General features: G+C 45.9%; 1 protein-coding gene across 1 annotated transcript; it reads right to left on the reverse strand.

Moving 5' to 3' along the window:
• Nucleotides 1–50: 50 nt before the first annotated feature.
• LOC120933331 lies at nucleotides 51–17,425 on the reverse strand. Its single transcript, XM_040346490.1, has 3 exons — nucleotides 14,040–17,425; nucleotides 11,184–11,296; nucleotides 51–1,284 (listed from the first exon to the last, which is right to left on the reverse strand). Exons 1-3 carry the CDS (start codon nucleotides 17,266–17,268, stop codon nucleotides 901–903), a joined length of 3,726 nt encoding a protein of 1,241 aa, XP_040202424.1. The 5' UTR covers nucleotides 17,269–17,425; the 3' UTR covers nucleotides 51–900.
• Between the last annotated feature and the right edge of the window lie 6,017 nt (nucleotides 17,426–23,442).

Here is a 23,442-nt window from a genome sequence, read left to right on the forward strand (position 1 = left end):
AGTTAAATAACAGATGGCCAAAGGAAGAAGAAAACACATGTACGAAAAAATAAAACACATTTAAACTTTACTTGAAAACGTATAAAACGAAACAATATTATTATTTAACAAAGCTAAAGCAACTCTGTCACTAAAATACATTTTTATTTATTTATTAAAACAGTTCCAAGTGAAGAAGACACTGAATGCTCGATGCTTGTGCTGCCCATTCTGCCCGTCTTTGCTGTAGTGATAAAAAAAAAAAGAAAACGACGGAAGAAACTGCAAAATTTGACACTTCGTGGAGTGTCAATTTCTAGGTCCTCTGCTACTCTCTACAGGACACAGGGGGTAGGACAAGGTATCTGACGGGAGGACAAGGTATCTGACACTCCAGGAAGTGTCTGGGTGTGTAAAATATTAAATCAGTGGTTTCTGTTCACTGCAGCACAGATAGGCAAAACCTATTCAATGAGGGATGATTTATTAAAACAGGGGAGTGGAAAATCATGTGCAGCTCTGCATGGTAGCCAATCAGCTTCTAACTTCAGCTTGTTCAGTTAAGCTTTGACAATAAAACCTGAAAGCTGATTGGTTTCTATGCAGAGCTGCACCAGATTTTGCACTCTCCAGTTATAGTAAATCTCCCCCAAGGTCTTCTTTACTGGGAGCATTTTTTACTTATATAATAGTGACATATTAAAAACAACAATATCGTCCATTCAATAATGAAAGGCGTGAAACATGTAAATCTGCAAGCAATGGCACCCGCAGGTTTGGTAAGAGGGACTGTAATTTTGATGTGAAAAGTACAGCGATTCATAGCAACCAATCGAAATTAATCTCACTAATCTCATTGCTTACTGTGGATTACTGCACTTGACACACCATTCTACCCAAAGAGTATGAGTGTAAATGATGCTAACTTGCCAGGAAAGCCACTCTTCTAGCAACATTATCTGCACCATATTTATTAATCAGACGTGATTGCATCTTTGGGTTGTTCTTCTTTAAGTCCAAGTCATCCTTTGGCTCCCAAATAGGATAGCCATCAGGACGGGAGCCTGTACGCAGGAAGTGTCTGGTACTGCCCAGCTCTCCGCTGTTATAAAAGAAGGCTTGTGTTACAAGAGAGACATCAAGCTTAAACTCTCTCATCATATCAATCATGGCTTCCTGAAGGCCTTCGCTATCAGATGGCTGTGACGTGGAGGGCGTTTCATCCACATGTGATGTACTGTTGTTGTTCTCAGTCTGGCTGACCACTGGAGCCGGCTGTTTAGGACTTGGGTTGTCATCAGTCTCCTTGAAACAGATAAATATTGTAAGACATTCAATACATCTCTGGAATCCATGTACATTTCCTGTTTTATGCTTGTAAAAATGCTACAAGTACAGAAAAACACCTGTTGATCTGACAGAAATCCGACAGGCTCCAAAGTTCCCGTTGTTGGCCGACAGTACATCTGCTGCGCTAAAATTACAAAAAGAATGGACAGTCCTGCCTGCTAAGCTACAGAATGCCTCCCCTCTGTTAGGAGTCTCTCGCGCTGCTCATCTCTGCATTTCCTGGACAGGCTCCTACACCTCCAGGATTTCTGAACCTCCAGGCCCAGCAGGACCTTCTGCCAGGACTTCCTTAACCACTTAAGCCCCGGACCAATATGCTGCTAAATGCCCAAAGGCGTTCTTACAATTCGGCACTGCGTCGCTTTAACAGACAATTGCGCGCTCGTGCAACGTGGCTCCCAAACAAAATTGACGTCCTTTTTTCCCCACAAATAGAGCTTTCTTTTGGTGGTATTTGATCACCTCTGCGGTTTTTATTTTTTGCACTATAAACAAAAACTTTTTGCTGTAATAAATATCCCCCAAAAACATATATATATAAAAAAAAAAATTTCCTCAGTTTAGGCCGATACGTATTCTTCTACCTATTTTTGGTAAAAAAAAAAATCGCAATAAGCGTTTATTGATTGGTTTGCGCAAAATTTATAGCGTTTACAAAATAGGGGATATTTTTATTGCATTTTTATTAATTTTTTTTTTTACTACTAATGGCGGCGATCAGCGTTTTTTTTTCGTGACTGCGACATTATGGCGGACACTTCGGACAATTTTGACACATTTTTGGGACCATTGTCATTTTCACAGCAAAAAATGCATTTAAATTGCATTATTTATTGTGAAAATGACAGTTGCAGTTTGGGAGTTAACCACAGGGGGCGCTGAACGTTTTAGGCTTCACCTAGTGTGTGTTTACAACAGTAGGGGGGTGTGGCTGTAGGTCTGACGTCATCGATTGTGTCTCCCCTATAAAGGGGACGACACGATCGATGCGCACGGGGAAGCCGTGTTTACATACGGCTCTCCCCGTTCTTCAGCTCCGGGGAGCGATCGCGACGGAGCGGCTATAAACGAATAGCCGCGCCGTCGTCCCGGATTGCTCCCCGAGGGAATCCGCCCGCCGCACGCAGCGGGGGGTCCCGATCCGACCCCCGACCCGCAGAAAGGCAAGGACGTATATATACGTCCTTCTGCCTGTCCGTGCCATTGTGCGGACGTATATAGTCGTGCGGCGGGTGTTAAGGGGATAATCTGTGCCAGTACTTCCAATGGTGCTTGCAGAATCCCTGCCGGAGTTTTCAAGGTTCACTAAAACAATGCTAGGCATGTCCAATGATAAAAAGGGTATTTCTTTTCCAGGCCCACAAATTAAAGGAGAAGTCCAACCTGAGATTCTCCTCTGGGTCACAGGAGTACAATTCGTTTTGCACTCCTGTGACCCGTTTTCAGAGTAGAGTGGTCTGAAGTCCGCTCTCCGCTGACATCCCCAAGATCAGTCGAGGCACCGTGTCATCCCGACTTCGGAAGTCTGGATCCGCCAGGTGCCTGGATGGCAGTTTCAGCCTTTTAGTGAGCCGCTGAGATGCCCACTCCCCGCCCCTCCACAGCTCAGCACTCCAATGAGCGTGGAGGAGCAGAGCAGGAGAGCTGCTGACTGACAGGCAGCAGCTCTCTGCTCGTGGAGGTGAGAAAACCGAGCCATCTGCGTTGTTAAGTGGCTCGGTTCTCTGTGAAGAGGTGGCGGGGATCGAACCGATGCTGCATCCACCTAGGTAAGTATGAAACTAAATTAAAAAAAAACATACTTCTCTTTTAATCCTACAATATTGTAAATCTGCTTATCCACCCTCTCAAATAAAATGGATCAATAATGTTGTTACACCCTCCACTACGCACACAATATTTACAAGCAAAGAGATTGCCTTGGTAAATCTGAGAAATTGTGGGCGGCCTTGCTTGATACACCTGGTCTTAGTCCACTGGAGTGCCAGCAGATGAGGCTATTGCAATGTTTTGCTGGCTAGAAAAATGTGGGGCAGTGGAGAATTGTATTGTTGCATTGGCTTTTTTGATTTCTATATGTTAAAAACAATTGTATGTTTCATGCAGTGGATTCTGTATGCATGACTGAACAGTTGTGTCTACTCTGGAAAGCTGTGTTTTGTTCAATAAAGCATTTAAAAAAAAATAAGTATTTAACCACTTCCATACCAGGCACTTACGCACCTTCCCGCCCAAGCCAATTTTCAGCTTTCAGCACTGTCGCAATTTGAATAGCAATTGCGCGGTCATGCTACACTGTACCCAAACAAAATTGGCGTCCTTTTTTCCCCACAAATAGAGCTTTCTTTTGGTGGTATTTGATCACCTCTGCGATTTATTTTTTTTGCGCAACAAAATTTTCTGTTAATTTTTTTGTAAACGCAAGCGAGGAAGAGCCATCAACGGCTCTTCCTGTTTACATCGTGATCAGCCGTGGTTGGACACGGCTGATCATGTGGTAAAGAGCCTCCGTGAGAGACTCTTTACCGAGATCGGTGTTGCGGGGTGTCAGACTGACACCCTGCAACAACGATCGCCGCGATGCGCGCCCCCGGGGGCGCGCAGCGGCTCAGAATCCTGAGGACGTCATATGACGTCCAGTCAGGATTCTACAACCACTTTGCCGACGTCAATATGTCATTGGCGGGCGGCAAGTGGTTAAATTGTTTTTCGGGTGAACTCCCGCTTTAAGCTCCAGCCCTTGAAGAGGCTAGTGATGTGTCTTCTTGCTACAAGATACCCTGCTTTATACATAAAAGCCATATTACACTGCTGCTTGCCTGTTTTGTTGTTGACTGGGATTGACCTGTCTAGTCTAGTGCCTCTGCTTGTACATGACCACTCTCTTGCCAGCCCACAACCTCAGATTATTATTATTATATAGGATTTATATCTGACAACTCCTTTGCCTCCCAGTCCTCACTCACTCTTTGGTGGGGTGATCCTGAAGGCTGTAACCTGGTACTAGCCTGCAGTAAAGAGCTCCAGGTGCCACTAAGACTCCTTGCCCATCTCCACTATCAGAAGCTCTGGTGAAGACCAGCCGGTGCTTAGACTCTGTGTCTTGGATAACCCTGGATCGTCAACCTTAAAGTGGCACATTGCGAGGGGAATATCTCCTAAACCGTACAGGTTTAGGAAATATTCTTTATACCTACAGGTAAGCCTTATTATAGGCTTACCTGTAGGTAAAAGTGGTAGTAAAGACTTTACTACCACTTTAAAAAATGGAAATAGTACAGTTACATTAAAACAAACCAGTAAGTAGAAAATGTAAATAAAAATGAAAGTTTTACTAAACCCACAACAGTAATATCAGATCCTATCTTCTCTGATTCTCCCCTTCTTTCACTGTCCCCAATTCATATGCTGATAGAACAGCACCTTGGAGTTGGAGACATTCTGCACATGCTCAGTTTGGTGTGTAGTGAGCTTTTTTTTTTTTTTTGGGAGGGTGCATGTGATCAGCACATGGCCAATCACCACTGTCCAGACAGGGTCAGGGGTCCTGCAGCCTACTAGGGCAGTCAGAGGAGAATGAAAACTCCTCCTACAAGCTTTAACCAGGCACTGATAGAAGTCACAAGACTGCTATATACTGCTGATGAAAAAGGGTATTTAGCAGTTTATATTTACTAAAATAGATGCATTTCCATGTTCTGTGTACTGTGGGAGATCAGATATAGTGAATGCAGAGTCTTGGGTTTAGTAACACTTTAAATTACACTTTTTATTACTAGCATCTCCAGATGCCAGCATGTCACTTCAAATCCCCTGTGAAGTGCCTAGGGAATCCTTAATACCAGGGTGAACAGATAGTTCTTTTGGTTGCTGGTTCTAGACTAATCCCTTCCACACCTTATTATCTCCTGTACACACATTTGGTTCATCCGATGAAAACAGACCGATGGATTTTTTCATCAGATATCCGATGAAGCTGACTTTCATCAGTCTTGCCTACACACCATCAGTTAAAAATCCGATCGTGTCCAACGCGGTGACGTAAAACACAACGACGTGCTGAGAAAAATAAAGTTCAATGCTTCCGAGCATGCGTCGACTTGATTCTGAGCATGCGTGGATTTTTGACAGATGGATTTCCCCACAGACGAACGTTTTTTTCACCATCAGATAATTTTAAAAAAAGTTCTATTTTTTTTCACCAATGGGGAAAAAAAACGATGGGGCCCACACGGACCATTTTCATCAGACGAACCGATCGTGTGTACAGGGCATTACTGTCCCATCAGATGTGATAAGGCCTCACTAATCACAATTACAGTGCAGAAGACGAGAATGTCTGAGTGAGACACCACAGCAGTACATTTCTGTAGATCAGAGCACTCTAGAATTTAAGGCCCCTTTCAGACGGGGCAGACTCCTTTCTAATCATCTGCTCTGAGATCGCCTACTGATCACAGCAGAAAGTGCGGGTGACAGGTCAGTGTCTGCTCACTTATAAAAGGAAAAAAAGGGAATTAGCGCCACAGAACCTGCTGAATAATTATGGATTTCAGCTGAAAGTGCTGCTACTCAATCCTAGTGAATCACTAGTAGGGAATGAAAATAGACAAATAAAAAAAATAAAAAAAGCGCAAATCTATAGAAAATCCACAATTGCATGAACCATTCATAAGATCAACAAAGATGGACTCCTATTATATATATATATATATATATATATATATATATATATATATATATATATATATATTAGTGCTGTCAGTTAAACGCGTTATTAACGGCGTTAACACAAACCCATTTTAACGCTGTAAATTTTTTTATCGCGCGATTAACGAGGTTCACCCTTTAAAACATTTTTTTTTTTTGTCAGCACGTACCTCTTAATCCCGATTTTCACCTGACGGCGATCCCGCGGGAGTGGGCGTTCCCAAGCACTGCCTGTGATTGACAGGCTTCCGAACGGCGCATACTGCGCGTCACAGGTTGCCGGAAAAACCCGAACGTTGGTGCGGCTCTATAGGGTGAACCTCCTTAATCGCGCGATTAATCGTGAGTTAACTATGACATTAATGCGATTAATCGCGATTAGAAATTTTAATCGCTTGAAAGCACTAATATATATATATACCAGCACCTTCCTATCAATATTCTACCTCTACTAAATATATTATATATATATGCAAGTGCTAACACATGAATTATTTTTTTTGTCAGCACCGATTAGCAGTTATTAGGCCTCTTTCACACGGACGGATAGAACAGTGTTTTTAGCTGAGCAGCTAGAAGCACACAATGCTTTCCTATGACACCCTTCACACACTACGGTTTTGTTACCCGCGGTTTTGTGCGGATAGAAAAAATAGAACTGAATGCGTCCAGCTGCGATGTCCCGCAGCTATCGGCACATAACCGCAGTGCATTGTGTCAGCTGCGTTTGGAATGAATCTTGAGGGGAAACTCCACGCCAAATTTCAAATAAAAAAACGGCATGGGTTCCCCCTCCAAGAGCATACCAGGTACTTGGGTCTGCTATGGATTTTAAGGGGAACCCCCGTACGCCGAAAAAACGGCGTGGGGGTTCCCCCCAAAATTCATACCAGACCCGTATCCGAGCACGCAGCCCGGCTGGTCAGGAAAGGGGGTGGGGACGAGCGAGCGCCCCCCCCCCTTAAGCGTGCCAGGCCGCATGCCCTCAACATGGGGAGGTAGGTGCTTTGGGGCAGGGGGGTGCCCTGCGGTCCCCCCACCCCAGAGCACCCTGTCCCCATGTTCATGAGGACAGGGCCTCTTCCCGACAACCCTGGCCGTTGGTTGTCAGGGTCTGTGGGCGGGAGCTTATCGGAATCTGGGAGCCCCCAGATCCTGGCCCCCCACCCTAGGTAAATAAAAAAGTGTAAAAAAAACACACTACACAGGGTTTTTAAAGTAATTTATTAGTCAGCTCCGGGGGGCGTTCTGCCGAGGCCCCCGCTTTCTTCTTTTAAGCGGGCTTCTTCAACGTCTTCTGGGGGGGGGGACCCGCCAGTCTTTTTTAGCTCGTAAATGAGCTAAAAAAGAGAGCGGGCCTCCCCCTGCAGAAGAGAACCAGATGGCAGTGAAGACCGGGAACCCCTCCCCCTCAGCAGAAGACGTCGAAGAAGCCCGGGGCCCCCGCTTGTAAAAGAGCTTAAAAGAAGAAAGCAGGGGCCCCGGCAGAACACCCCCCGGAGCAGACTAATAAATTACTTTAAAAACCCTGTGTAGTGTGTTTTTTTACATTTTTTTTCCGCCACCCCATTTCCTGACTGGCTGGGCTGCCCGCTCACATACTGGTCTGGTATGGATTTTGGGGGGACCCCCACGCCGTTTTTTTCGGCGTACTGGGGTTCCCCTTAAAATCCAAAGCAGACCCAAGGGCCTGGTATGCTCTTGGATGGGAAACCCATGCCGGTTTCTTATTTGAAATTTGGCGTGGAGTTCCCCCTCAAGATTCATACCAGACACAGTGCTTGATATTGGCAGGGATCCAAGTCGGATCCCCGTTCAATATCGTGCCGCGGCTAAACGCAACCGCAGCTAATCGCACTGTACAAATGCAGCTGACCGCTGTGCCTGGAGTCTTGAATTCCAGCAAAATATAAACATGCTTTTATCAGCCGTCAGTGTGAAAAGCCTTAGATTGCCTTTGGAAAGAAATCTTCGAATTGTATATATACACTGCTCAAAAAAATTCAAGGAACACTTTTGAATCAGATAGAATACTCCTGGGATATTGATCTGGTCAGTTAAGTAGCAGAGGGGAGGGGTGTATACAGAGGGGGTTGTTAATCAGTTTCAGCTGCTTTGCTGTTAATTGAAATTAACAACAGGTGCACTAGATGGGCAACAATGAGACGACCTCCAAAACAGGAATGGGTTTTCAGGTGGAGCTGTCTGACATTTCTTTTCCCTACTCATCTTTTCTGACTGTTTTTCACTAGTTTTGCATTTGGCTAGGGTCAGTGTCACTACTGGTAGCACAAGGCGATACTTGGACCCTATAAAGGTTGCACAGGCAGTCCAACTCCTCCAGGATGGCACATCAATACGTGTCATTGCCAGAAGGTTTGCCGTGTCTCCCAGCACAGTCTCAAGAGCATGGAGGAGATTCCAGGAGACAGGCAGTTACACTAGGAGAGCTGGACAGAGCCATAGAAGGTCCTTAACACATCAGAAGGACCGGTATCTGCTCCTTTGTGCAAGGAGAAACAGGATGAACACTGCTAGAGCCCTACAAAATGACCTCCAGCAGGCCACTGGCGTGAATGACCAAAGAATCAGAAACAGACTTCATGGGGGTGGCCAGAGGGCCCGATGTCCTCTAGTGTGCTCTCTGCTCACTGCCGGAAACGGTGGAGCTCAATTGGCATTTTCCATTGAACACCAGAATTGGCAGGTCCGCCACTGGTGCCCGATGTTTTTCACAGATGAGAGCAGGTTCACCCTGAGCATATGTGACAGACGTGAAAGGGTCTGGAGAAGCCTCAGAAAACTTTATGCTGCCTGTAACATCGTTCAGCATGACCGGTTTGGTGGTGGGTCAGTGATGGTCTGGGGAGGCATATCCATGGAGGGACGCACAGAACTCTACAGGCTACACAATGGCACCCTGACTGCCATTAAGTATCGGGATGAAATCCTTGGACCCATTGTCAGACCCTACGCTGGTGCAGTGGGTCCTGGGTTCCTCCTGGTGCATGACAATGCCCAGCCTCATGTGGCGAGAGCATGCAGCCAGTTCCTGGAGGATGAAGAAATTGTTACCATTGAATGGCCCCCACGCTCACCTGACCTAAATCCAAAAGAACGCCTCTGGGACATTATGTTTTGGTCCATCCGGTGCCGCCAGGTTGCACCTCAGTCTGTTCAGGAGCTCAGTGATGCTCTGGTCCAGATCTGGGAGGAAATACCCCAGGACACCATCCGTTGTCTCATTAGAAGAATGCCCTGATGTTGTCAGGCATGCATACAAGCACTTGAGGGCCATACATACTACTGAGGAGCATTTTGAGTTGTTGCAATGAAATTTCAGCAAAATGGACTAGCTTGCTGCATAATTTTTTCACTTTGATTTTTGGGGTGTCTTTGAATTCAGCCCTATGTAGGTGGATAATTTTCATTTCCTTCAAATGATGTGCCATCCTTTCATTCCTAACACATTACCCAGTCAGTATAGATATCAGTATAGATATCCAGCATGAGATTTTTGCCCGTTGAGATCTGATATGTTTTCAAAGTGTTCCTTTCATTTTTTTTTGAGCAGTGTAGATAGATTGACACACATAGTATAAATCACAGTTGCACTTTATGCTTATATAGACACATATATAGTGTGCTAGCACTTGCATTTCACCATATGCATTATAAATAGTTAATATATATTAAAAGGAGTTAGAATATTGATAGGAAGATGCTGGTATATTTATATAGATTTCCAATCAGTTTATGCAGAGCGGACACAAAAGAGCCCGCTCTGCTCTATGGGCAGCTGGGTGTAAACAGACTTCACTGTCCATTTACACCAGCCTGCCCTCCGATCTTATCGGCCTAAACGGAGGAGAACAGATCCCCTTCCGTTTGTTTTTAGTAGGGGTGTAACGGATCGTCACCGATCCGTGATCCGAACGGGCCACCCCGTTCGGATCGGCACACCCCGCGATCCGCGGAGCGCTCCGGAGCCTAGGCCTAGGAAAGTCCCCGGCTTCGGCCTAGCTCCGGAGCGGCGGCCAGTCTGCTTGCCAGAGCCCAGCGTGACACGCCTCCCCGCCTCCCCGGGGAGGCGTGTCACGCTGTGCACTGGGCTCTAGCAAGTTGAATGGGAATGTTAGCAGTGAAGCACTGGTGTGAGAGGAGGGGGGGGGGAAGGGGGAAAAAAGAGCACAATAGCAGTTCACAGGGGTGGATTAAAGAGGAAGCAGGTGAGGCTGTTTGGGACTTAAAGTACAATCTTGATGTTTTTACAGCAAAAAAAAAAAATATATATATATATATATTTTGCTGTAAAAACATCAAGATTGTACTTTAAGTCCCAAACAGCCTCACCTGCTTCCTCTTTAATCCACCCCTGTGAATTGCTATTGTGCTCTTTTTTCGGATCAGCAAAAAAAAAAATATGGTCCAAAAAAAAATATATATTATTTTATTGTATATATATATATATATATATATATATATTTTTTTTTGGACCAATGAAAAAACGGACCCTTTTTTTTTTTTTTTTGCTGATCCGAAAATGATCCGATCCGTGACTCCTGATCCGAGGATCGATCCGATCCGTGAGTTTTTTTATCCGTTGCACCCCTAGTTTTTAGTGGACTGAATTGGAGGATTGTGTCCATTTACACCCGACAGTTCATAAGGATGAGGCCGAACAGGAGGACCATCGAATCAGGTCCGCCTGAAAAATTTACAGGCGGACTTGATCAGAACGGCTGTGTGAAAGGGACCTACGTCTTCTGTGGTGTATTACAGGGGCTTAAATATGTTGTGTAAACTCCTGGCAGTACCTCCAATACAAAGTAACAATCAGTGTTATAACTTTTTCCTACCACCACCTTTGTTTTGAAACCCAATTGAATTCTCACACCTTTTTATGTCTTCAAAGTCCCAAATTCAAATAAATTGAGTACAGAACTGCTGTAATCTATGCCTTGTATTTATGTCTGGAGTTCTTTCTTTACACTGTGACTTTGCCATCCTCCCTGCACAGGTGCTTTCCTTGTGCAACTCTTTCCTTAAACCTAATAATAAAGCTGAGTTTGGCAGCTTCATTGACAAAATCTAATCACTGCACAGTGGTATTGACAAATTCAGATGAAGGTAGCACAGCATACCTCAAATTCCAGGTTTGCAGCCTCAAATATATGCAGATCTTCAGAATCGCCGGAGTCTTCCCTACCTGGACGAACAGTCTTGGGGGAATGAGGCAAAGGCAACATCTTATTACCTAACAGGCATAGAGAAAAAAAAAAGTGAGCTCAGGTTTTTCAAAGCAAAATTTCTAGAGTCTAAAACTGGGCATAGAAATCTGAGGACCAGGAACCAAGACACCACCCTACCATCTTTTGACCCAACTTTGCAACAAAGAGTGCCCTGCCTGTCAAAGTGTTTTTGTCTGAGCCTAGGCATATAGGAGACAAAGAGCACACATCACATCTCATCTTAGGAGGTGATCAGAAAAGGTTTTCTAGCTCCCCAAAAATGTTCTTCCCCAAGATCTGGTAGCTGTAAATGCCTAGAAGTAGATGAAAGTAGAGGTCGACCGATATATCGGTTGGCCGATATATCGGCCGATATTTGGCGTTTTTAAATTAATCGGCATCGGCCGATTTGTGCTTTAAAAAAGCCGATTGATAAGTTCAGCACCGCGACTTGGAAAAGCTTCTGCAATACAAGTCAATGCAAGTGCTTCCCGTAGAAGACCTTCTCTCTCTCTCTCCTGGGCAGCCTGCCAAGTTTTAGAAAACATATACAATGTTGCTACTTATCAATTAACTGAACTCCGTGTAGGAGAATTCTCAGTTTAACCATTTAAAGGCTAAATCTTTTTTTACATTTGTTGCTTACAAGTAAAAATCCTGTATTTTCTGCTAGAAAATTACTTGGAACCCCCAAACATTATATATTTTTTTTTAGCAGAGACCCTAGGAAATAAAATAGCGATTGCTGCAATATTTAATGTTACACGGTATTTGCGCAGCGGTCTTTCAAACACATTTTTTGGGGAAAAAATATACTTTAACAAATAAAAAAAAAAAAAAAAACTAAACAGTTAAGTTAGCCCATATTTATTTATTTTCGACCAAAAGTTTTCATTACCTGTTTTTGTGTATTATATATATATATATATATATATATATATATATATATATATATATATATATATATATATATAATACACAAAAACAGGTAATGAAAACTTTTGGTTGAAAAAAAAAAAAATATGGGCTAACTTTACTGTTTAGCCCAAAAGCGCCTGAAAAAAAATCGGCTTAACATATCGGCCCAAAAAAATCGGCATCATAAATCGGCTATCGGCCGCCATGATTTCTAAATATCGGCATCGGTATCGGCCAGAGAAAAACCCATATCGGTCTACCTCTAGATGAAAGACCACAATGGTTGGACTAGGAGCTGACTTGTCTCAGAGGGTACTAAGCTAGGGAAGGAGCAGTGCACAGCTTGGAAAACCTTATCCGGTCACCATCTTTTTTTTAAAGGTATTTAGTGAGCCATTGTCTTTACCCTGTCCATTGCCCAAATCAGTGATTTCTAAACCTCAGTCCTCAAGTACCCCCAATGTCAATGGCTTGGTATTTATAAGAGCTATTTTATCTAAGGAAAATTCCCAAAACATGGCCTGTTGGCGGTACTTGAGGACAGAAGTTGGGAACCATTGGCCCAAATGGTTGCTCATCTGTAGGTAGCAGCTGAGTCCAGCAGAGCAGAACTAGCTTGCAGAATAAACAGCCAATCTACACAGTAGCAGCTTTAAAACTCCTCACAAGATCTGACCAAAATTGGTTGACAATCATCTTGCCCTCAGTGGGCACCTTAACATAGACTCTTTCTGATGCCTGTCTTCTGGAGGTGTGAGGGGCATGACTGAAGGACTCTACTGAACACAAAACATTCCCTTGACCAAGACCAGGAGGTATCAAAGAGCCAACATATATATATGTAGATATGGGGCATGATGTTTCTAGGGACCGGCTTGGACGGTTAAGCTGAAAATGTTCTTATTCAATTTCCTTTACAGTTACCTTCAACTATGTAGTGCAAGGGCCTACCTGATTGCATACAAAATCAAAGTGTTTAGGTTTAACCTCATATTATATGGTTTTGGTCAATCTAAAGGGAAATTGTACAAGAAAACTGTATAATGTATGGCCAGCCTTAATATTTATTAAAAGTCAGCAGCTACAAAAAGTGTAGCTGCTGGCTTTTAATAAACAGACACTTACCTGCTCCAGCGACGCGCCGGCCGGGGCTCCGCTCCTCTCCCCCCTCCCCGGCCGGCGTCTTCATTGTCACTGTGGGCACCCGGCCGTGACAGCTTTCGGCTTCACGGCCGGGCACCCACTGCGCGTGCGCGAGCGGCGCTGTTTGATTGGACAGGCGATCGCCTAGGACCTGTCACGTGTCCTAGGCGATCACCTACAGGGAGGGGCTGCCAAAAGGCGATTAAGCTTAATCACCTTTGCAGCCCCTCGGCGGAAGGAGGAAGTGGGACAGGAAGTCCCCTTCTTCTGAAGCCCCCACTCCCCCCCCCAAAAAAAATTACATGTTACATTTTTGGGTGGAACTCCGCTTTAATAGTGAGTTTGTGCTTTGCCTGAACTAGGCAAAGTAACACATTCCCTTAATAGCAGACACCACTATGAGTTAATACTTACCTTTTTCATGCTCACCCAATGTCGTAGCCTAAACAAAGTGCTACTTTGGAGTATGGGGGGACACTTCCAATGCTTCCCACAATGCAGTGCCCAATCACCAGGGGAGAGCATGCACAGGTCTGAGCAAGCTGTAACTTGCATAAACGTTTTCAGATCAAATTGTTGGATATGAAAAGGCAACTACTCCTTCTGGTGCTGCTATCAAGAAAACCTGTTACTTTGCTTAGTCCCGGTGCACATGAAAGATATTTAGTGTAGTGAAGTGCAGTTATGCAGCCTGGCATATGTTCACACCTTTCTCTTCCGTTGAAGACTCATTATCATTTGTTGGATCAGATGACCTCTTCCTGGGTGTTGAAATGTATTGTTCCTTTGAGGCAATATTAGTCTCCAGTGTATTAGCAGAAGTGAAGGCTTCATACCGTGTAACATTGCAGCTCAGATGGGTATAAGCAGAAGCAGTGGGTGGCATAGTGTCATTTTTCTGAGGGGTATCAATAGAAGCACTGGGTAGCATGGTTACACAATTTTGAGGGGCAACAGCAAAAGCAGTGGGTGGCATGATGTCAGATCTCCGAGGGGTAATAGCAGATGCAGTGGGAAGCATAGTGCCATTTTTCCAAGGGGAACCACTAGGTTGGATAGGATCACAATGCTGATGGATATCAACTGAGGCACTGGGTTGGGTAGGACCACAATTCTGAGGGATATCAGTGGAGACACTAGGTTGGGTAGAATCACAATTCTGAGGGATATCAGTTGAGACACTGGGTTGGATGGTACCACAGTTCTGAGGGATATCAGTTGGGGCACTGCATTGGGTGGTATCACAATTCTGAGGGATATCAGCTGAGACACTGGGTTTGATGGCATCACGAGTCTGAGGGATATCAGAGGAGGCACTGGGTTGTGTGGTATCACAATTCTGAGGGATAACAGGGGAGGCACTGGGTTTGATGGCATCACAATTCTGAGGGATATAAGCGGAGGCACTGGGTTGGGTGGTATCACACTTCTGAGGAATATCAGCGGAGGCACTAGGTTGGGTGGTATCACAAATCTGAGGAATATCAACAGGGGCACTAGGATGGGTGGCATCACAATTATTAGGAGTAATAGTGGAAGTCGAAGCACAGTTAAGCCATGAAGCATTTGTTCTATCAGATTCATGCATTCTCTTTGAACTAGAGTTCTTGCTTGAGAAAGTAGAGCATTTGGGAGGTAACTTGTACTTATACTTGTGATTAACAAGGTACTTAACATAGCGTGCTTTCGTGGACTGCCAGGTCCTCCTAAGCACATCTTTCTTCTCCATATCCTTCCACAGTACATTGCCAGTGACTGTACAGCTGGAGGAAGCATTATCTCGAATATAGACCAAGATGGCCAAGTCTTCCTCTTTGGTGAAGGCCATTCTCCCTTGTCGCAGGGAATTGGCTGCCTTGTGACCCTGAAGTGGAATAACTGCTTGAACCTGCTGGCTCTCTACACTTTGTCTGTCCAGTTCCTTGGCAGTGTATTTCTTTGGGGAACCTTCTTTAGGATGCTCCATCTGCCCAGCTGGTGATTCAGCGCGGTGACTCTCCTCTACCGGACCATAGTGCTTCTCATCAACAGACATCTGTGTCTCATTCCCGGGTTTTACTTGCACGTCTGTCGTCTTCTCAGCTTGCCTTTGCTTCATGTTTGGACTATGCTGGTTTTCTCCATTGCCAAACCTAGTTATGCTTGCCACTTTCCTTTTTGGCCTCCTAAACTGTGTCACAAGATGAGATTCTTCATCTTTCATGAGGGCATTGACATCTGTTGTATCAGCCTCTAAGTCCTTTACAGTATTGGGGTTCCCAGGATCTGGCGTGCTGGTTCTAGGATCTGGAATGATTAGTGAACTATAGTTCTCATCTACATTAAGAGTCTGTTCTACATCCATCTTTCCTACAGAAAGGGGCTTATTTTGAGTTCTAGATGTACTGTGAGCAGCAGCAGCAGTTCCCTCAGTATTCTTTTCAACCCTTTTATCTTCAGTGGCCACTTCCATGCCGGGGCCGTCTCTAGATGAAGCTGTACACACATCAGTTTTGAGGTCCTCTCTACACTCAGAGGCTGGTTTGGTTGGAATTGTACTTTTTGAAGCAGGGCTTTTGCTGCTTTCTTCTCGAGAGGCCCCGATCATTTTCTCAATGTTGCCCTCTCTCTCTCCAGTTGTCTCTTTAGTGGTGGTCACCGTAGAGGTGCAGGATTCCCCATTTCCCTGTGTGTCAGCCTCTTCTTTGTTGGACAGGTCAACAGCAGAACTTCCTTTGTGGCTCTCCTTATCTCCACGGACCCTTCTAGGGCTAGTAGACCTCTTATTCTGTCCATTGTCCTCTTTCTCCTTGGTTGACTCTTCTGTGGTGACCACCATAGAGGTGCAGGTTTCCCTACTGCCCTGTGCGTCAGCCTCTTCTTTGTTGGTCAGGTCAACAGCAGAACTTCCTTTGTTGCCCTCCTTATCTGCATGTGCCATTTTAGGGCTAGTAAATCCCTTCTTCTCCCCATTGTCCTCTGTCTCCCCAGTTGCTTCTTCTGTAGTGGTCATCATAGAGGTGCAGGTTTCACTATTGCCCTGTGTGGTGGCCTCTTCTTTGTTGGTCAGGTCAACATCAGACCTTCCTTTGTAGCCCTCCTTACCTCCATAGGCCCTTCTAGAGCTAGTAAACCCCTTCTTCTCCTCATTGTTCTCTCTTTCCCCATTTTCTTCTTCTGTAGTGGTCACCATAGAGGTGTAGGTTTCAGTACTGCCCTGTGCGTCAGCCTCTTCTTTGTTGGCCAGGTGAACAGCAGACCTTCCTTTGTGGCCCTCCTTATCTGCATGGGTCCTTCTAGAGCTTGTAACCTCCTTCTCCCCATTGTCCTCTCTCTCCCCAGTTGCTTCTTTTGTGGTGGCCACCATAGAGGTGCAGGTTTCAGTACTGCCCTGTGCGTCAGCCTCTTCTTTGTTGGCCAGGTCAACAGGAGAACTTTCTTTGTGGCCCTGATCATCTTCCTGAGCCCACTCTGGGCTAAGATTTCCCATCTGCTCCATGTTGTCCTCTCTTTCCCCAGTCGTCCCATCTCTGGTGGCCACTGAAGTGGTGGCATTTTCCTTTTGGCCCTCCGTATTGCTAGTTGGAACAACAGTAGCTTTTCCTTTGAGATCCTCGGTCTCTCCCCATGGGACAGTGGAGAATCTAGAAGTTAAGCTTCTCAATAGGCCCGTTCCAGTCTTGAGAGGCAGTAGACGGTAAGACCGGGGGGAAAAGCTGCGGTTGCTGCTCACACAGTCGGTGATGAAGGAGGTGGAGATGTAGCCGGGGCCCAGTTGGTCTTCGGTGGGGTCGGCCAAGAGGAAGGCCCCGGGCTCCTGGATACGACACACCACACCTCCTCCTTGTGTGATGAGAGGGGCCAGCTGCCGCTTATTGGGTCCAGGCCGGACATAGAACCGCATGGGCACACCGTCCTGGGTCACAAACAGCGCCTTGGACTTGTTGGGCGCCGCCATCTTCCTGTGACTTCAAATCACCATAGCAACCGGTCAGATGTTATCACCTTAGAAACACTTCCTATCTCTCTTCAGCAGGCTGGAAAATACTAGCAGTGGGCAGTACCTTCCAGGCTACACGTCATGAGAAGGCAGTCATCACGTGACCACTCCAACCGCTCACCTCATAGGAAGCGTCTGCTGACAGTTATCTTCCCGTGAGCAGTTCATTAAAATACAACCCTTTTCTTTTCAGGGACTGCCGTTTTTATTCCGCTTCACTCCGACGTCTCCGCCTCTCAATTCTCTATCACGTTCCTACCGAAGTACAGCGACGTCTCGATTGGCTGAGAGCATTGTCCAATCAGAGTACGACATTGAGGTCACGTGGCACGCTGCTGGAAATGCGATCACTTCCGTACTTGAGCTGCGAGGCGGTGTTGTATCACGTGACGGTTTACTGTGTCATGTGACGGCGCCACTGGAAGTATAAGCATAAGGAAGGTCGGCGTCTTCTAGGCAGGGAATTCATTGTATTGTATAGGGAGGGATGTGTGTGGGGGACTTTATAGGTTGTGGGATTTCGGGAGCATTCAGGGTGGCAATGCAAAGATCACAGATGATAGTGAGGCACAGTAACCAGAAGAAAAAAAATATATTATATTATTTTATATATTATATGCGTGTCTATATATATATTTTTTTTTTTGGCGGGGTGCAAACAAACTGAAATTTTTTGAAAAAAACCCCCATCAATTGCAGTCGCACTGTGCCCACCAATCGTAGCCACTGTGCCCAACAAACGTACCCACTGTGCCCCAAATGCTGCCACTGTGCCCATTAAATGCTGCCACTGTTCTCCTACAAACGCAGCCACTGTGCCCTGTATCAAATGCAGTCACTGTACGAAACGCAGCCACTGTGCCCATCAAACGCAGCCATTGTGCCATCAAACGCAGCCACTGTGCCCATCAAACGCTGCCACTATGCCCATCAAACGCAGCCTTTGTGCCATCAAATGCAGCCACTGTGCCATCAAACACAGCCACTGTGCCCATCAAACGCTACCACTATGCCCATCAAATGCTGCCACTATTCCCCTACAAACGCTGCCACTGTTCCCATCAAATTCAGCCACTGTGCCCTCCAAATGCAGCCACTGTACCATCAAACGCAGCCATTGTGCCCTCTAAACGCAGCCACTGTGCCAAACGCAGCCACTGTGCCCATCAAACGCAGCCACTGTGCCATCAAATGCAGCCACTGTGCCATCAAACGCAGCCACTGTGCCCATTAAACGTTGCCACTATGCCCATCAAATGCTGCCACTGTTCCCCATCAAACGCTACCACTATGCCCATCAAATGCTGCCACTGTTCCCCTACAAACGCGGCCACTGTTCCCATCAAACGCAGCCACTGTGCCCTCCAAACGCAGCCACTTTGCCAAATGCAGCCACTGTGCCCTGCAAACGCAGCCACTGTACCAAACACAGCCACTGTACCAAACGTAGTCACTGTACCAAATGCAGCCACTGGGCCCATCAAACGCAGCCTTTGTGCCATCAAATGCAGCCACTGTGCCATCAAACACAGCCACTGTGTCATCAAATGCAGCCTCTGTGCTATCAAACGCTGCCACTATGCCCATCAAATGCTGCCACTGTTCCCCTACAGACGCTGCCACTGTTCCCATCAAATGCAGCCACTGTGCCCTCCAAATGCAGCCACTGTGCCCTCCAAACACAGCCACTGTGCCCTCCAAACACAGCCACTGTACCATCAAATGCAGCCACTGTGCCCTCTAAACGCAGCCATTGTACCATCAAACACAGCCACTGTGGCCATCAAACGCAGCCACTGTGCCCCAAATGCTGCCACTGTGCCCATTAAACGCTGCCACTGTGCCGCAAATGCTGCCACTATGCCCATCAAACGCTGCCACTGTGCTGTCTGCCCATCACTTAACCTGTCTAGGGTGGGCAGCGGGTGACGGCGGCAGACGGTGAGCTGTGTCCGGTGTCCTCAATGTCTTCTCCTGCCTGCTCCTCCCGTCCTCTCCTATGATTGGATGTCTGATAGGCGTCCAATTACAGCACCTGTCGTTTCTGCCATTCAGGTGACAGGTAACAGACCCGAGCATCTGATTGGCGGACAGGTGGTTCAGTGTTAGGAAAGCGAATATTCATTCCTAACAGGACCCCGTGGAAAGAGGGACGATGCGTCACTGAATTCTTTGGCTCAGGTTAGTAAAACGGGGGGGGCCGGGGGGCCGGTGACTGCCACGTGTTTTTTCACCCTAATGCATAGGATGCATTAAGGTGAAAAAACATGAGGGTTTACAACCCCTTTAAATAAAAGGTCCATACATTCAGATGTACATTGACGTTGAGCTCAGTTGCCGCAAACTCTTTTAATGCCTTGAGGGGTCCCACCCAGTTCCCCTGTCCTACCCATTCCCCTGTTCAACCCCCTCTGTCTTTTCATTGGTCATTAGGATGCAGGTGACCAGGCCATACAGTGTAATTGGTTGCTAGAACGTATGCAGCTGGGTCACAAAGCATCACTGGTCACACAGTGTCATTGGATGTTAGGGCTGCACAGCGTTTTTAGTTGTTATGGTGATCCGGACGCCTGCATCCTAGCAACCATTAATACTGTGTTGCCCAAATCCTATTGAACAATTCCATGATAAAAATGGGTTCCCATATAATAAAATATATTAAAAGTAATAATATAAAATAGTACAATAAAAACAATACCAAAAAAATATCCATTCTATGGAAAATTAAAAAAATATGAGGTAAAAAATGAGTTCTTATGTGACTCATCCTGAAAATATCTTGCGCCATCTGCTGGGCTAAATAGGGAACTGCAGTACAGACAGGTTGAAACACACACAGCAAGAATAGATACGCCGGGTAAATTCAAAGCTGCGCCGGCGTATCTTCTTTCTGTATTCAGAAAGCATGATACGCCGAAATTAGGCTAAGATCCGACTGGCGCAAGTCTCTTACGCCGTCGTATCTTAGGGTGCATATTTACGCTGGCCGCTAGGTGGCGCTTCCGTCGTTTTCGGCGTAGAATATGCAAATGACCTAGATACGCCGATTCACAAACATACGTGTGCCCGGCGGAATTTGTTCTCATCGTTTTGCGTAAGGCTTTTCCGGCGTAACGTTGCTCCTGCTTCTATGAGGCGTACGCAATGTTAAGTATGGACGTCGTTCCCGCGTAGAATTTTGAATTTTTTACGTTGTTTGCGTAAGTCGTTCGCGAATAGGGCTGGACGTAATTTACGTTCACGTCGAAACCAATACGTACTTTGGAGGAATGCACACTGGGATATGTACACGGACGGCGCATGCGCCGTTCGTAAAAAACGTCAATCACGTCGGGTCACCACCCACATAAAACACGCCCCCCTCATCCTCATTTGAATTAGGCGTGCTTACGCCGGCCCCATTTACGCTACGCCGCCGTAACTTAGGAGGCAAGTGCTTTGTGAATACAGCACTTGCCTCTCTGATTTACGGCGGCGTAGCGTAAATACGGTACGCCGCCGTAACAATGCGCCCGGCTACCTCTTTTTAAGTGCTGGTATGTGTCCCATAAATCCAAGTTATTAAAGAGGAACTGCAGTCCGCTCACATAAGTTGTAATAAAAACATCTTTGCCATTCTAAAGCTTCCCTCCAACCACTTTGCATATTATTTTACATATACTGTGATTCTGTGTTTGCCAAATATGCTGCAGAAATCTCCCTCCACTGAGTACAGTGGAACCTTGGATTACAAGCATAATCCGTTCCAGGCGAATGTTCGTAATCCGAAGTACTCGCATAGCGAGTTTCCCCATTGAAGTCAATGGAAACAAAAATAATTTGTTCCGCATTGACTTCAATAGCATGCAATACTGCATGTGGCCAGAGGTGGGGGGCGCCGGAGAGCCTCGGAAACACCCGGAATGGGCCGAGGACACCTTGGCAGAACTCGGAAAGGCTCGGGAACGGAGTATTTCCAAGATTTTCCAGGCATTTCCGAACGGCTCCGAATGGGGCCGATTGGCTCAGATTGGCGCCATTCAGCTCTGCTCGGGCACCCCCCCCCCACCTCAGGCCAAACACGGTATTGCACACCGCTTTGGCTTGAATCCTGCTTATATTGTGAGACAACACTCGCAAACCGAGTCAGAGTTTTTTTAAATACAGTGCTCGTATTGCGAAACACTCATTAAGGGCCCTTTCACACGGAGCGGATCCGTATTGATCCGCTCCGTGTGTGTCCGTCGGCTCAGCGGGGATCATCCGTATATCCCCGCTGAGCTGTCGGCGGACAGGGCGGTCCCCGCACACTGTGCAGAGACCGCCCTGTCTTTCCTCCGCTCTTCCCTATGGGGAATCGGATGACTACGGACGAGGTTTTCTTCCGTCCGCAAAAGCGGATCTTTGCAGACGCGGATCTTTGCGGACGTTAGCGGATGCATCATCCGCTAACGTCTGCAATCCCATAGGGATACATTACAAGTCCGTAAACGGACTTGTAAAAAACGGACCGTTTGTCCGTACGTGTGAAAGGGCCTTAACTGCGTTACCCGCAATCCAAGGTTCCACTGTAACTGTGGGTAGCTTAACCACTTAAGACTCGGACCTTTAGGCAGCTAAAGGACCCAGACAGTTTTTGCGATTCGGCACTGCGTCGCTTTAACTGACAATTGCGCGGTCGTGCGACGTGGCTCCCAAACAAAATTGGCGTCCTTTTTTTCCCACAAATGGAGCTTTCTTTTGGTGGTATTTGATCATCTCTGCGGTTTTTATTTTTGTTGCGCTATAAACAAAGATAGAGCGACAATTTTGAAAAAAATTCAATATTTTTTAATTGTTGCTATAATAAACATCCCCCAAAAATATGTAAAAAAAGTTTTTTTTCCTCAGTTTAGGCCGATACGTATTCTTCTACATATTTTTGGTAAAAAAAAATCGCAATAAGCGTTTATCGGTTGGTTTGCGCAAAATTTATAGCGTTTACAAAAAAAGGGATAGTTTTATTGCATTTTTATTAATTATTATTTTTTTACTACTAATGGCGGCGATCGGCGATTTTTATCGTAACTGCGACATAATGGCGGACACTTCGGACAATTTTGACACATTTTTGGGACCATTGTCATTTTCACAGCAAAAAATGCATTTAAAATGCATTGTTTATTGTGAAAATGACAGTTGCAGTTTGGGAGTTAACCACAGGGGGCGCTGATGGGGTTATGTGTGACCTCATGTGTGTTTACAACTGTAGGGGGGTGTGGCTGTAGGTGTGACGTCATCGATTGTGATTCCCTATATAAGGGATCACACGATCGATGACGGCGCCACAGTGAAGAACGGGGAAGCTGTGTTTACACACAGCTCTCCCCGTTCTTCAGCTCCGGGGACCGATCGCGGGACTCCAGTGGCGATCGGATCCGCGAGTCCCGCGGTCACGGAGCTTCGGACTGGGTCGCTTGCGGCGCGCGACCCCACGGCTGGGCTTAAAGGGCCACGTACATGTACGTGGATGTGCCAGACGTGCCATTCTGCCGACGTATATCGGTGTGAAGGGGTCCTTAAGTGGTTAAAGGGGTTGTAAAGGTTTGTTTTTTATTTTCTAAATGGGTTCCTTTAAGCTAGTGCATTGTTGGTTCACTTACTTTTTCCTTTAATTTCCCTTCTAAATGTTTTTTTTCTTTGTTTTCTTTGTCTGAATTTCTCACTTCATGTTCATCCTCAGTAAGCTGTTCTGGCTGACTAACCACCGCTCAGATGATGGGGGCAAGCTTACTGAGGGGAAACAGGAAGTGAGAAATTCAGGCAAAGAAAAAAAACATTTAGAAGAGAAAATGAAGATAAAGATAAGTGAACCAACAATGCACTAGCTTAAAGGAACCTATTTAGAAAATAAAAAACAAACCTTTACACCCCCTTTAAGCTGCTGCCTGTTCACTTCCTGGACACCTCCAGCTCTACAGCTCTCATTTGCCCTCTTATGACTCATCCCCCCTCCCTCCCTGGCAAACTCTCACGAGAGTGAAAGAGAGAGCTGTGCACAATTTCATAAGCCTAGGCTAATGACCAGACAAGAAAGAGGAAGTGTTCTGTATAAGGTATTTACTGGCAGAAAAAAATATTTTACTATTCAAAGTTAAAACAACAAGGGCTGGA

The sequence above is a fragment of the Rana temporaria genome, chromosome 3 (assembly GCF_905171775.1).
Source record: "Rana temporaria chromosome 3, aRanTem1.1, whole genome shotgun sequence".
NCBI classification, from domain to species: Eukaryota; Metazoa; Chordata; class Amphibia; order Anura; family Ranidae; genus Rana; species Rana temporaria.